Source organism: Bufo gargarizans, chromosome 2 (assembly GCF_014858855.1).
Source record: "Bufo gargarizans isolate SCDJY-AF-19 chromosome 2, ASM1485885v1, whole genome shotgun sequence".
In the NCBI taxonomy this organism is placed as follows: Eukaryota; Metazoa; Chordata; class Amphibia; order Anura; family Bufonidae; genus Bufo; species Bufo gargarizans.
Genome location: NC_058081.1, coordinates 603,396,510 through 603,412,739, shown reverse-complemented (window position 1 = coordinate 603,412,739; position 16,230 = coordinate 603,396,510). Strand labels below are relative to the sequence as shown.

Genomic DNA, 16,230 nt, shown 5'->3' with positions numbered 1-16,230 from the left:
GTATTGTAACGCTGATAACGGTGTCATCGCCACTGGCCATGTTGGTGGAGTACTCGAAACAGCGCAACAGGGCACACAGGTCTCGCATGGAGGCCCAGTCATTGGTGGTGAAGTGGTGCTGTTCTGTAGTGCGACTGACCCGTGCGTGCTGCAGCTGAAACTCCACTATGGCCTGCTGCTGCTCGCACAGTCTGTCCAGCATGTGCAAGGTGGAGTTCCACCTGGTGGGCACGTCGCATATGAGGCGGTGAGCGGGAAGGCCGAAGTTACGCTGTAGCGCAGACAGGCGAGCAGCGGCAGGATGTGAACGCCGGAAGCGCGAACAGACGGCCCGCACTTTATGCAGCAGCTCTGACATGTCGGGGTAGTTGTGAATGAACTTCTGCACCACCAAATTCAGCACATGCGCCAAGCAAGGGATGTGCGTCAAATTGGCTAGTCCCAGAGCTGCAACGAGATTTCGCCCATTATCACACACCACCAGGCCGGGCTTGAGGCTCACCGGCAGCAACCACTCGTCGGTCTGTTGTTCAATACCCCGCCACAACTCCTGTGCGGTGTGGGGCCTGTCCCCCAAACATATGAGTTTCAGAATGGCCTGCTGACGTTTACCCCGGGCTGTGCTGAAGTTGGTGGTGAAGGTGTGTGGCTGACTGGATGAGCAGGTGGAAGAAGAGGAGGAGGAAGCCGAGAAGGAGGAGGTGGCAACAGGAGGCAAAGAATGTTGCCCTGCGATCCTTGGCGGCGGCAGGACGTGCGCCAAACAGCTCTCCGCCTGGGGCCCAGCTGCCACTACATTTACCCAGTGTGCAGTTAGGGAGATATAGCGTCCCTGGCCGTGCTTACTGGTCCACGTATCTGTGGTTAGGTGGACCTTGCTACAGATGGCGTTGCGCAGTGCACACTTGATTTTATCGGATACTTGGTTGTGCAGGGAAGGCACGGCTCTCTTGGAGAAGTAGTGCCGGCTGGGAACAACATACTGTGGGACAGCAAGCGACATGAGCTGTTTGAAGCTGTCTGTGTCCACCAGCCTAAATGACAGCATTTCATAGGCCAGTAGTTTAGAAATGCTGGCATTCAGGGCCAGGGATCGAGGGTGGCTAGGTGGGAATTTACGCTTTCTATCAAATGTTTGTGAGATGGAGAGCTGAACGCTGGCGTGTGACATGGTTGAGACGCTTGGTGACGGAGGTGGTGGTGGTGGTGTTGGTGGTACATCCCCTGTTTGCTGGGCGGCAGGTGCCAACGTTCCTCCAGAGGCGGAGGAAGAGGCCGAGGCGGCAGCAGCAGAATAGGCCGAGGCGGCAGCAGCAGAAGAGGTAGCAGGGGGAGCCTGAGTGACTTCCTTGGTTTTAAGGTGTTTACTCCACTGCAGTTCATGCTTTGCATGCAGGTGCCTGGTCATGCAGGTTGTGCTCAGGTTCAGAACGTTAATGCCTCGCTTCAGGCTCTGATGGCACAGCGTGCAAACCACTCGGGTCTTGTCGTCAGCACATTGTTTGAAGAAGTGCCATGCCAGGGAACTCCTTGAAGCTGCCTTTGGGGTGCTCGGTCCCAGATGGCGGCGGTCAGTAGCAGGCGGAGTCTCTTGGCGGCGGGTGTTCTGCTTTTGCCCACTGCTCCCTCTTTTGCTACGCTGTTGGCTCGGTCTCACCACTGCCTCTTCCTCCGAACTGTGAAAGTCAGTGGCACGACCTTCATTCCATGTGGGGTCTAGGACCTCATCGTCCCCTGCATCGTCTTCCACCCAGTCTTGATCCCTGACCTCCTGTTCAGTCTGCACACTGCAGAAAGACGCAGCAGTTGGCACCTGTGTTTCGTCATCATCAGAGACATGCTGAGGTGGTATTCCCATGTCCTCATCATCAGGAAACATAAGTGGTTGTGCGTCAGTGCATTCTATGTCTTTCACCGCTGGGGAAGGGCTAGGTGGATGCCCTTGGGAAACCCTGCCAGCGGAGTCTTCAAACAGCATAAGAGACTGCTGCATAACTTGAGGCTGAGACAGTTTCCCTGGTATGCATGGGGGTGATGTGACAGACTGATGGGGTTGGTTTTCAGGCGCCATCTGTGCGCTTTCTGCAGAAGACTGGGTGGGAGATAATGTGAACGTGCTGGATCCACTGTCGGCCACCCAATTGACTAATGCCTGTACCTGCTCAGGCCTTACCATCCTTAGAACGGCATTGGGCCCCACCATATATCGCTGTAAATTCTGGCGGCTACTGGGACCTGAGGTAGTTGGTACACTAGGACGTGTGGATGTGGCAGAACGGCCACGTCCTCTCCCAGCACCAGAGGGTCCACTAACACCACCACGACCATGTCCACGTCCGCGTCCCTTACTAGATGTTTTTCTCATTGTTATGGTTCACCACAACAACAAATATATTATTTGGCCCAATGTATTGTATTCAAATTCAGCGGGATATAAATTTGAGGCCTAGTATTTAGGCGCTGGGTCACCGGTATGGATTTAGTGACAGAATTAGACTTGGAAATGCACAGAAGCGTGTGTGTGAAGTTATTCTGAATGACCCAATGTGCACCTTGAATATTATATACCCTTTTTGGGATAGATTTCAAATAGCTCTGATATAGCAGGAACCACTAAATTATGAAATTGCTAAATTGGGAATTGTACTTCAACCCAGAACAAAAAATGTGCTTTGACGGACACTAAATATCTTGCCCAGCAACAACAGTACAGCGGTGGGTAACGAGAGATTTAGAGGGATTTAAATTTGAGGCCTAGTATTTAGGCGCTGGGTCACCGGTATGGATTTAGTGACAGAATTAGACTTGGAAATGCACAGAAGCGTGTGTGTGAAGTTATTCTGAATGACCCTATGTGCACCTTCAATATTATATACCCTTTTAGGGATAGATTTCAAATAGCTCTGATATAGCAGAAACCACTAAATTATGAAATTGCTAAATTGGGAATTGTACTTCAACCCAGAACAAAAAATGTGCTTTGACGGACACTAAATATCTTGCCCAGCAACAACAGTACAGCGGTGGGTAACGAGAGATTTAGAGGGATTTAAATTTGAGGCCTAGTATTTAGGCGCTGGGTGACAGGTATGGGTTTAGTGACAGAATTAGACTTGGAAATACACAGTAGCGGGTGTGTGTGAAGTTATTCTGAATGACCCAATGTGCACCTTCAATATTATATACCCTTTTTGGGATAGATTTCAAATAGCTCTGATATAGCAGGAACCACTAAATTATGAAATTGCTAAATTGGGAATTGTACTTCAACCCAGAACAAAAAATGTGCTTTGACGGACACTAAATATCTTGCCCAGCAACAACAGTACAGTGGTGGGTAACGAGAGATTTAGAGGGATTTAAATTTGAGGCCTAGTATTTAGGCGCTGGGTCACCGGTATGGATTTAGTGACAGAATTAGACTTGGAAATGCACAGAAGCGTGTGTGTGAAGTTATTCTGAATGACCCTATGTGCACCTTCAATATTATATACCCTTTTAGGGATAGATTTCAAATAGCTCTGATATAGCAGAAACCACTAAATTATGAAATTGCTAAATTGGGAATTGTACTTCAACCCAGAACAAAAAATGTGCTTTGACGGACACTAAATATCTTGCCCAGCAACAACAGTACAGCGGTGGGTAACGAGAGATTTAGAGGGATTTAAATTTGAGGCCTAGTATTTAGGCGCTGGGTCACCGGTATGGATTTAGTGACAGAATTAGACTTGGAAATGCACAGAAGCGTGTGTGTGAAGTTATTCTGAATGACCCTATGTGCACCTTCAATATTATATACCCTTTTAGGGATAGATTTCAAATAGCTCTGATATAGCAGAAACCACTAAATTATGAAATTGCTAAATTGGGAATTGTACTTCAACCCAGAACAAAAAATGTGCTTTGACGGACACTAAATATCTTGCCCAGCAACAACAGTACAGCGGTGGGTAACGAGAGATTTAGAGGGATTTAAATTTGAGGCCTAGTATTTAGGCGCTGGGTGACAGGTATGGGTTTAGTGACAGAATTAGACTTGGAAATACACAGTAGCGGGTGTGTGTGAAGTTATTCTGAATGACCCAATGTGCACCTTCAATATTATATACCCTTTTTGGGATAGATTTCAAATAGCTCTGATATAGCAGGAACCACTAAATTATGAAATTGCTAAATTGGGAATTGTACTTCAACCCAGAACAAAAAATGTGCTTTGACGGACACTAAATATCTTGCCCAGCAACAACAGTACAGCGGTGGGTAACGAGAGATTTAGAGGGATTTAAATTTGAGGCCTAGTATTTAGGCGCTGGGTCACCGGTATGGATTTAGTGACAGAATTAGACTTGGAAATGCACAGAAGCGTGTGTGTGAAGTTATTCTGAATGACCCTATGTGCACCTTCAATATTATATACCCTTTTAGGGATAGATTTCAAATAGCTCTGATATAGCAGAAACCACTAAATTATGAAATTGCTAAATTGGGAATTGTACTTCAACCCAGAACAAAAAATGTGCTTTGACGGACACTAAATATCTTGCCCAGCAACAACAGTACAGTGGTGGGTAACGAGAGATTTAGAGGGATTTAAATTTGAGGCCTAGTATTTAGGCGCTGGGTCACCGGTATGGATTTAGTGACAGAATTAGACTTGGAAATGCACAGAAGCGTGTGTGTGAAGTTATTCTGAATGACCCTATGTGCACCTTCAATATTATATACCCTTTTAGGGATAGATTTCAAATAGCTCTGATATAGCAGAAACCACTAAATTATGAAATTGCTAAATTGGGAATTGTACTTCAACCCAGAACAAAAAATGTGCTTTGACGGACACTAAATATCTTGCCCAGCAACAACAGTACAGCGGTGGGTAACGAGAGATTTAGAGGGATTTAAATTTGAGGCCTAGTATTTAGGCGCTGGGTGACAGGTATGGGTTTAGTGACAGAATTAGACTTGGAAATACACAGTAGCGGGTGTGTGTGAAGTTATTCTGAATGACCCAATGTGCACCTTCAATATTATATACCCTTTTTGGGATAGATTTCAAATAGCTCTGATATAGCAGGAACCACTAAATTATGAAATTGCTAAATTGGGAATTGTATTTCAACCCAGAACAAGAAATGTGCTTGAACGGACACTAAATAACTCGCCCAGCTACAGCACTAGGGACAGATTTAGCTGGATATAAATTTGAGGCCTAGTATTTAGGCGCTGGGTGACCGGTATGGATTTAGTGACAGAATTAGACTGGGATATGGCCAAAAAATGAACAGACTATTGCTGGTTAAATGCACTTGGTGTGACAGCTTCACCCTGATGTAGGCTTTAGCCAAAAAACAACCACACCATTGAGGGTTAAATGCACTTGGTGACAGGCGCAGCTTGCCCCTGATTTTGTATATGGCCAAAAAATGAACAGACTATTGCTGGTTAAATGCACTTGGTGTGACAGCTTCACCCTGATGTAGGCTTTAGCCAAAAAACAACCACACCAATGAGGGTTAAATGCACTTGGTGACAGGCGCAGCTTGCCCCTGATTTTGTATATGGCCAAAAAATGAACAGACTATTGCTGGTTAAATGCACTTGGTGTGACAGCTTCACCCTGATGTAGGCTTTAGCCAAAAAACAACCACACCATTGAGGGTTAAATGCACTTGGTGACAGGCGCAGCTTGCCCCTGATTTTGTATATGGCCAAAAAATGAACAGACTATTGCTGGTTAAATGCACTTGGTGTGACAGCTTCACCCTGATGTAGGCTTTAGCCAAAAAACAACCACACCATTGAGGGTTAAATGCACTTGGTCGCAGCTTGTGCTGGCGCACCACAAGACACAAAATGGCCGCCGATCACCCCAGAAAAATGAGACTGACAAACGGTCTGTGCAGCCTAAAAACAGTGAGCAATTGAGGATCAGCAGCTCAATGATCCACAGCTGCAGATCGATCAGTTAATCAAGTCCTTTGGAGGAGTTAATCTGCCTAATCTCGCCCTACTGTCGCAGCCGCAACCTCTCCCTACGCTAATCAGAGCAGAGTGACGGGCGGCGCTATGTGACTCCAGCTTAAATAGAGGCTGGGTCACATGGTGCTCTGGCCAATCACAGCCATGCCAATAGTAGGCATGGCTGTGATGGCCTCTTGGGGCAAGTAGTATGACGCTTGTTGATTGGCTGCTTTGCAGCCTTTCAAAAAGCGCCAAGAAAGCGTCACAAAAGCGCGAAGAAAGCGACGAACACCGAACCCGAACCCGGACTTTTACGAAAATGTCCGGGTTCGGGTCCGTGTCACGGACACCCCAAAATTCGGTACGAACCCGAACTATACAGTTCGAGTTCGCTCATCCCTAGTCACAGGGCCACTCCCACATGACGCACCAGGCTGACGTATGCATGGGGAACCAACAGAGCTACCAATTCGAAGCGCTCGCACCACTGCCAAATAAGGACAGTGTGCAGAGCGCTTTATGGATTAAAGCCTCAACTCAACACTGCGGACATATTGCGCAATCTAGCACGATATTAGCGTAAGGGGAAATCAAAGTATCTGTGAAAAAACGTGCACACTTCACAGGTTCTACAGATATAGTGTGGTAAAAGCATCCACTATTGGCAATGAGAAACATATGTGTCTGACATAGCGTCTCATTCACACATGGTTCTTCATGTCAAAGTACCCTGTCAAAAAAAGTGGTGACCAGGTTGATCTCTATTGTTGGTTGTACAGTGTTACACGGTGGTATAATAAAGACATGTAATATAAAAACAAAACAAAATATTGTCACAGATGAAATTTAACTGATACTAGCCACATTAAATTCTAGATTCAATCCAAATTTAGCTGATGCCAGCCACATTAAATTCTAGATTTAATCCAAATGGCTGTAAAGATTTCAATGTGTAGATCCATTTGAGCTCCTTCTTTCTTAGTATTGCGTCCTTGTCTCCCCCTCTCCGTAAAGAACCCACGCTGTCTATAACCCTAAAGCGAAGTTGGTTCACTGAGTGCCCTGCTTCGACAAAATGTTTTGCAACGGGTTTATCCATATTCATCTTGCGTATGGTACTTTTGTGCTTGTTAATACGTTCCCTAACTTCCATGGTGGTCTCTCCCACATAAATAAGGCTACAAGGACACTGGATGGCATATATCACATCCCGTGACCTGCAGGTGTAATAGCCGTTGATTTTATATTTTTTACCGCTATACGGATGGGAGAAATTATCACCCTTAAGGACGTTACCACAATTACAACAAGCTAAACAAGGATAAGTACAGTTTTTACGTGGTGCAAGCAGTTTTTGTGTCAATGACTGGCCACCTATATCGGACTTAATCTTAAAAACTTAGTCTATCATGGAGGCTAGGGTTCCGCCTGTATGCCATCATCGGTGGGGACTTGAATTCTTCTATTTCTGGCAGACCCCTTTGGAGTATATGCCACTCCTTTCTAAGGACATGGGCAATATCGCCACTGTCCCGGCTGAAGATGGACACAAACGGAACCCTAGCCTCAGATCTAGCTTTTGTCGATTTCTGTAGTGCAGTGCATCTGTCAACCAACTTCACCTTCTGTTTAGTTCTAGCAAGTAAGGGTTTAGGGTAACCTCGTTCTAAGAACCGTGTGCACATAGTATCCACCCTCTGTGTACACACCTCTTCGTCAGAGACTATTCTCCTCACCCTTAGGAGTTGACTCCATGGGATGGAGTTAAGCATTTTATGTGGGTGATAGCTATCATGCATTAGAAGTGTATTTCTATCGGTGGGCTTCCGATAGAGGTCCGTAGCCAAAAGACCCTCCATCACATAGACCCGCACGTCAAGAAATTGGAGTTCACTAGGTGAAACAGTGACAGTAAATTGCAGTCCCGGGACACCCGCATTCAGATGTAGGTGGAATGCTGCTAGTTCATCCACTGTGCCTGTCCAGATCATAAAGATGTCGTCGATGTAGCGCCACCAACATAGGACTCTCCCAAAGAAAGGGGAATGATACACGAGTCTGTCCTCCACCTCGGCCATAAATATGTTAGCGTAAGTTGGGGCCATATTGGACCCCATGGCCACACCCCGCTGTTGCTGATAGAAAGTGTCAGCGAAGAGGAAGTAACTCCTCTTCAGGACCACCTCCAAGAGGTGGAGGACAAATCGGCACACCCCCGGGGAGAGTCCCATGTCGGCCAGGGCCACATCGACGACACCCAGCCCATATGTATGGTCAATTGATGTGTACAAAGATACTATGTCAAAACTGACCAACAAGAAATGGGCGGGCAGTTGTAAACCCTGTAATTTGGATAGAAAATGCCCAGTATCCTTGATATAGGATGGGGCGGAGGTCGCCCGGACCTGCAATAACTTGTCCAGAAAGACAGACAATGGATTGAAGACCGAGCCCCTACCGGAAACAATTAGTCGGCCCGGTGGATCATTCAATCTTTTATGGATCTTGGGGAGTATGTATAACATCGGGGTGACAGGGTGGGGCACCATGAGGTATTGATACAAACCATCATCGATGATTGAATTTTGCAGTGCCTCCTCTAATATCACCCCGATGTCACGCATGATATCCCATTTGGGATCCCCAGGTAGTTGCTTATATACCTCAAAATCACGCAATTGTCTGTCTATCTCGCCAATGTACATCGCAGTGTCCATAACGACCACCGCCCCACCCTTATCCGCAGGCTTAATGGCAATGCGGGTGTCACGTTCCAATGCTATGATAGCCTGTCGCTCTGACTTGGAGAGGTTACTCCTACCACAGCTAGTGGGTTTCAAAGATTCGATCTGCTTATGCACTATGTGAATATATGATTCCACCATATATTCACATAAAGTGCTCTGCACACTGTCCTTATTTGGCAGTGGTGCGAGCGCTTCTAATTGGTAGCTCTGTTGGTTCCCCATGCATACGTCAGCCTGGTGCGTCATGTGGGAGTGGCCCTGTGACGTTTGCCGGCCGCCCCTTGATGACGCGCATGGACTTGCGCTGACTGTGTATCTGGATGCTGCTTGACATATGCGCACAGCGATTCCTTGCGCATGTCGCTCTGTGATGACGTCTGCGGACATGCGCATCACCGAGCGCGAGACGCTGGATCTATCATGGGTGTCTGTGCAACGTGGCCCCACACAGGTACGACTGTTACAATCTGCATCAGCTGTTTAACATGCCTAAGGCCCCATGCACACGGCCGTGTTTCACAGCCGTGTGCGGGCCGTGGAACCGCGGCCTGGATCCCTCCTGAGAGCAGGAGCGCACGGCGTCATTGGTTGCTATGATGCTGTGCGCTCCCTGCTGCCGCCGCAATACAGTAATACACTGGTATGATCTATACCAGTGTATTACTGTACTGTGCCGGCAGCAGGGAGCGCACGGCGTCATAGCAACCAGTGACGCCGTGCGCTCCTGCTCTCAGGAGGGATCCAGGCCGCGGTTCCACGGCCCGCACACGGCCGTGAACAACGGCCGTGTGCATGGGGCCTTAATATGTTGGTGATCCCATGTTAATTATGTAGGTGTGACCTGTATACATTATTTTCTATTGGTTGTTCAGCGGTGTGGGTGGTCCCATTATATGTGATTTATAGACCGTGATTTTACTTGTTCAATATGCTTGACAAAGGCTACCCTTAGCCGAAACGTTGCTGCAATTTTTTATGCCTTGCTGTGAGGTGTCTTTCTAAATAAAGAAGATTACTGTTATGGAGAGGGGGATCTGTGGATGGCACTGCTATGGAGAGGGGGATCTGTGGATGGCACTGCTATGAAGAGGGGGATCTGTGGATGGCACTGCTATGGAGAGGGGGATCTGTGGATGGCACTGCTATGGAGAGGGGGATCTGTGGATGGCACTGCTATGGAGAGGGGGATCTGTGGATGGCACTGCTATGGGGGATCTGTGGATGATACATACCGTATGTAGCATCTTATGCTATATGTGTCATCCACAGATCCCCCTCCAGTGTTCTGTGGATGACACTATTATGGGGGGGGATCTGTGGATGACACTATTATGGGGGGGATCTGTGGATGACACTATTATGGGGGGGGGGATCTGTGGATGACACTATTGGGGGGGGGGGATCTGTGGATGACACTATTGGGGGGGGGGATCTGTGGATGACACTATTGGGGGGGGGGGATCTGTGGATGACACTATTATGGAGGATCTGTGGATGACACTATTATGGGGGGATCTGTGGATGACACTATTATGGGGGGATCTGTGGATGGCACTGTTATGGGGGGATCTGTGGATGGCACTGTTATGGGGGGATCTGTGGATGGCACTGTTATGGGGGGATCTGTGGATGGCACTGTTATGGGGGGATCTGTGGATGGCACTGTTATGGGGGGGATCTGTGGATGGCACTGTTATGGGGGGATCTGTGGATGGCACTGTTATGGGGGGATCTGTGGATGGCACTGTTATGGGGGGGATCTGTGGATGGCACTGTTATGGAGGGGATCTGTGAATGGCACTGTTATGGAGGGGGATCTGTGGATTACACTGTTATGGAGGGGGATCTGTGGATTACACTGTTATAGAGGGGGATCTGTGAATGACGCATACCGTATATAGCATCTTATGCTATGTGTCATTCACAGATCCCCTCCATAACAGTGTCATCCATAGATCCCACCATAAGTGTCATCCACAGATCCCCCTCCCCATAACAGTGCACAGATCCCCCCCATAAGTGTCATCCACAGACCCCCCCCCCCCATAACAGTGCCGTCATCCATAGATACCCCTTCCTGACGCTCACAGTAGTATACATTTATAAACTGTAATCAGTATCCTGCAGGCTGCAGACAGTAACTTTAACTTTAAATCAGCGCTCATCTCTTTACTACCTTACATTCAGCTCCCTCCAGTAACAGGCAGTGCGGGCGGCAGCACTCACTCACTGACGTCATGCGCTTGCGCCACCTAGTGGGAGGAGCAGGCGCGTGACGTCAGTGAGTGAGCGCCGCCCGCACTGCCTGCTGTTACCGGAGCCGAGTCAGTTTAAGATAGTAAAGAGATGAGCGCTGATTTTAAAGTTAACACACTGACAAAAAAAAACAACATGGCTCGGGGTCCGGGCCCCTTACTGGGGTATCGGCTTTACCCCCCTGATGGCGGCCCTGGTAGTTATGCTCACATTGTGCTCCTCATGGTAGTTATGCCCACATTATTTCCTCTCACAGTAGTTATACCCTCTGTGCCCCCTTCAGAGTAGTAATGCCCTCTCTGAGGCCCCCTTACATACTACCCTACACCGTACAATGGACCCATACTGTAAGAGGTTCCCTTAAGTGCCCCCATACACAGTGACGCCCCTTTAACTCCAAATTGAATACTCCCCTATCCCATGGTTCCCATGACGAAGTGAAGATCACATCTGCTCTGGTCTGTGCCATGTGTGGTTCGGCGCAGCACACACAATGATGTCGCTGTATCACACCTACCTGTGAAAAAACACCAGCAACGGATGCATGTACATATGTACAACAACTATCTACATCATAAGGGCGCAGGTACATTCAAAATCAGGACATGCAGGAGCCGCCTTGGGACTGAGGGACAGAGGCCGAAACTCCAGACTGTCCTGCTGGCTCCGGAATGGTTGGAAGGCATGCGTACACTGCCTCTTTGGTGATTGGACCAGTGGAAAAAAAGGTCACTTCAATATTGAAGCTACAGAAAAAAAAAAAAAACCTTGAGGAGTGAAAACCAATGGATAAAAACTCCAAGCCAGATGGGGATCCAAATACTGAGTAAACCCTTCAAAAAATTTCCATGTAAATTTGACCTAAAACTACACGTCAGATTTTCACACAAGCTGAAAAAGTAGATAATGAAAACCAAATCCAGTCATTTTTTTAATGCTGAAAATGATTCAATATCATGTGTCTGCAACCATATATTCGGTGCGGATGTGATGCGGACCCACTCATTTCAATGGGACTGCAAAAGATGCGGACAGCACTTGTTCCATGGCCTTGCAAACAACATGTCCTATTTTTGTCTGTTTTGTGGACAAAAATTAGGAAATTTCTACAGGATTTTGAAAATAAAAATAAAAATTACAAATGGCAGTCGGATGGAATCCGTGTTTTGTGGACCACAAAACATATATGGTGGCGAGTATGGGGCCTAAATGTTTCCAGTAATAGTTGATTAGTCCTGTACATTGATTAGGAGGGATTTGTAGCCCATTTCTCCATAAAAAAACAGCTTCAACTCTTAGGTTGGTGGGTTTCTTCCCATGAACTATTAGCTTCAGGTCCCACCACGACATTTCTATTGGATTAAGGGAAGGACTTTGACTTGGCTATTCCAAGACTTTAAAGGGGTTATCAAAGACTTAACACCCACCCCCCTAAAGCCCGGACCTAACCATACCTGGGCTCCGCCACCAGTTTCCTTCCTGATCTCTCCGGATCTCTCCTGCGTGCAGATAACAATATCCATTGCTGGGGTGGAGGGAGCCGGTGGGGGGAGCGGCAGCGGTGACCTTCTCCCCTTGCTTCACACGTGATGTAACACATTAGAGGCTTTAACTCAAGTACCAGAATCCTCTTCATTGATGAAATACCTCTCCCTTCCTCATGATAAAGGGGGAACAAAAAAACTTCCAGTCAGGGATGCTCTAGCCCAGGCATCCTCAAACTGCGGCCCTCCAGTTGTTGTAAAACTCCCACAATGCCCTGCTGTAGGCTGATACCTGTAGGCCGTTAGGGCATGCTGGGAGTTGTAGTTTTGCAACAGCTGAAGGGCCGCAGTTTGGGGATGCCTGCTCTAGCCTTTTCTAATTAAAGCATCCATATTTTTGTAGACAGAGAAAACTCTATGTCTGGGTCCAGAGCCCTCAAACATCTGATTAGCAGTTATTCTCTGTTCTTTTACAAGTTCCCATTGCACTATGGACCTGACTGCTTTCCTCCACTGGAAACCAGACTTTCCCTGCCAACTCATCCTCAGAGGACGACACATAATGGAAGAAACATTCACCATGTTCCAACGCATAATTGGCATCAGAACTATCCACATTGAGGCAACGCACATTTATACACAGCACATTCCTTAAGGTGGATTTATATGGACAGATTATCGGGAATGAACGTTCTAAGGTGCACCCGCTCGTTCATTGGGTAATCCTGTCGTTTGTGCATGCATGAAAATGATCATTTCTGGGCAGCAGATCATGCTGTCTAAACAGAGATCTGCTGCCCAGAAACAGTGCAGCTGTATGAGGAGGAGCGATCCCTCATCCTCATACTGTGGAGGTGATCGCTGCATGTAAATACAGCTCTTCACCTCCACTGAGCGAGCAGCCGTCTGTCGGTAAGGAATGATTCCTAACAATCTGCTGCTCATCTGCACGTGTAAATCCGCCTCTGCATTGAATGTGCATCAATTGTAATCCATTGTTACAACTATAACAGATCATCAGTCATTGGTCGTATATTCCCGTCAATCAGAACTATTTGCCATAATTTAAAGATGCTCTCCATTGATTGCAGGGCCCTGAGCGGGTAGCACCTACTCGACATGAAATATCCTATTGATATGACAAAAATGCCCCAGATGGGACAACCCTTTAAGTTGCTGTCTGCACACTGTTACAATGTTATGTCTCATGGGTCATTGAGTGTATTAGCTGAAGTAAAGAACAAGGATCCCGAAGTCTGAACCTTCAGTAGAGAGATTGTCATGGATTCTTCAAAGTCCAGTGGGTAACCAGTTCAAAACAACCCAAAGCATCTGCCCTAGGTTGCCCGATGATAAGGCCAGCCTTGCTCTTTAATGTTGAGCTGCGACTGGCAGGAGAATAGATTCTAACTGGATGACCACCAGTTGCTAACCCTTTGAGATGCCAATCAGGAGGACAAAATAAGTGAACTGCGCCCCCTAATTACTAAGCAACTGTAATAGTATGGGTAAAATCACTGTTTAGTTGAGGCTGAATGCAAATCTGTCCTGGGCATATGATGGACACACAGAGACACAGCTACATGACAGGAAGCAGAGATCTTAGAATCCATATAGAAACTGGATAACTTCTCATTACACAAAGTATCCCATTCATTTGCTGCAAGTGAAATATCCCTTTAGGTAAGGGTCCGTTCAGATAACCACTATATTATAGTGCTATTAAGGCCCCCACAGCAGAAATATCACACTGTCCGTACATCAGTTATATCCTCGTTCACCTTTACAGGTCACATTAAAGGAAATACTTTGATTGAATTTGCCCCTGGCCCTGCCTTACTAAAGCTGTTTGTGTACTGTTTTTTGAGGAGATCACCATTCTGGAATTCATTAATGAATGTTCCTCGGAGCTGAAGAAATGGCTAAAGAAGGGGACGATGTTTCTGGATGGGACTCAAGCCTCACAATTGGCTTGTTCACTGGAAGGTAAAAGGTAAAGTGATGTAGATATGAGGATTTTAGTTTCTACGCGGGGAAAGCAGTTTTAGTGCCCATCACATATATGACAGAGCTATTCTAGTTCTATCATGGTGTGCAGTTTTCTTCCTGTTTCAGCTGTGTTACTATCATGTAGTCACATAGTCACCGAGACTTTGTACAGATGCAGAGCCCCTGCTCTTCCCTTCAATTTCCTCTCCATTAAAGTTTACACTGAATACAGTACATGCTCAATACAGTATTAGCCTGGGCGTTCATGGACGTGTAGAGAGCTAAATTAAGCTTTGTCATTGGTATACTTTTCTTAAAATTGAATGTCCAGTAGTTAAAAAGTTCATTCATTTCTGTTTTCTTTTTGATTTTCAGCAATGGGTGGAGAGAGAAGGATGAAAAAGTGAAGTAATAGATTGTGACCCAAAAACACAGACCTTTGGGACACCTGGCACTGTACCTCCCGTGGACTGTCCGTCTGGGGCCCTGACGTGATCAGCTAAGACCAGGATGACTTCCGGAAGAACCTGCAGAGTATGGCAGCTCTGGTGAAGTCGGGGGGGGCATACGGTTGTGTTCAGTGCCATAAATGTACAAAATCGGCGAACACATATTTAATGTTGTGAATTACGATGGGGAGTTTTTGAGAAAGCCCCTTAGTGACATGGGATTTGTCACTGGAGAAAGGACCCAGAGGGGATGTTGGTGATTACATGATCTATAATAGCTTTGTGTAGGGAAGGGCTTATAAAATAAAACAACAACTGGGTAACAATATGGCTCCATAAGCTTTCCCAGGGCTGTCACCCAGGTTTCCCGAGTTTTTTCAAGACTTTAGGAAAGTTGGGCGACAAGTTCTGTGGGAGCTGTAAAAGCATATAGCGGGTCATCCAAGACAACTCAAGATTTTAACGGCTGCACGCAGTCTTAATGATCATCCTTGATAATAGTCTTTATTTTATAAAAGTACCTTACAATGTATGGTATAACATAATCCAACTTTTCCTGAACAATCGGATCATGTTGTATTCTCATACTGTAGAAGCTTGTGTACCATGAGCTAACCTTTATTGACTGCTTGTACCAGCATTTTCTGGACAATGAGGGACTATTGGGCAAAACACAAATCCAGCCTCCTGATAGGATTTCTTTAGTTCAACCTTGAGGTAGAGAAAAAGGTTTAGTTTAGGTCAGCAGAGCTTTTCTATAATTGAGTGCAATTATGACATATAAATTAGACATACCAGTTTTTTAGGGTCACTGCACAAACCGATCACTGCGCCTCCGCTCCCTGGTAACTTCACGGTGCACCCGTGCTGTGAAAAATGCAATATAGAATTAGTGGTTGTAACTTGAGATGATTACTATTGGCCACAAGGTGGCATCGAATTCATATGATATAATCCAGCGTAAATCCCAATTGCAGCAGTTTTTATACTGTACGATTTTACCTGTTGAGCGATTTCTATCATCTTTAGGTTTCCTGGACCCAGGCATGCATCAGTGAAGATTGATCTACAAAACATGAAAATGGTTGAATCATCGAAAAATGAATAAGAATGTTTTGATGATGGCACAAATTTCCTCTCCTGCAAACATCAGGCTGATCTGTTACAACACTTGTTCCGGTAACAACTGGATGTTACATAGTCTGCATAGCTAAGAGAAATGCACACACATTCACAACCCTCACATGCAGGAGATAATGTCCAACATGTATTTTTTTTTTTTTTACTCTTATTAAAGGAAAACAGCACAAGTATGGTACATACAAGACATTGTGATTACCC

General features: G+C 46.3%; 1 protein-coding gene across 3 annotated transcripts in view; it reads right to left on the bottom strand.

Moving 5' to 3' along the window:
* LOC122928768 (probable glucuronokinase 2) overlaps nt 1–16,230 on the bottom strand; it is a 113,281-nt gene that overhangs the window by 18,212 nt on the left and 78,839 nt on the right. For 2 of the 3 annotated variants that reach the window (XM_044281957.1, XM_044281959.1), the window contains 3 exons: nt 15,892–15,955; nt 15,685–15,756; nt 15,375–15,600 (listed from right to left, as the gene is read on the bottom strand). In XM_044281957.1, the coding sequence (XP_044137892.1) occupies nt 15,508–15,600; nt 15,685–15,756; nt 15,892–15,955 (229 nt within the window). In that variant the 3' untranslated portion in view covers nt 15,375–15,507. Of the gene's footprint in view, nt 1–15,374; nt 15,601–15,684; nt 15,757–15,891; nt 15,956–16,230 lie in introns of those variants that run through there. The other variant, XM_044281958.1, reaches the window with a different exon arrangement.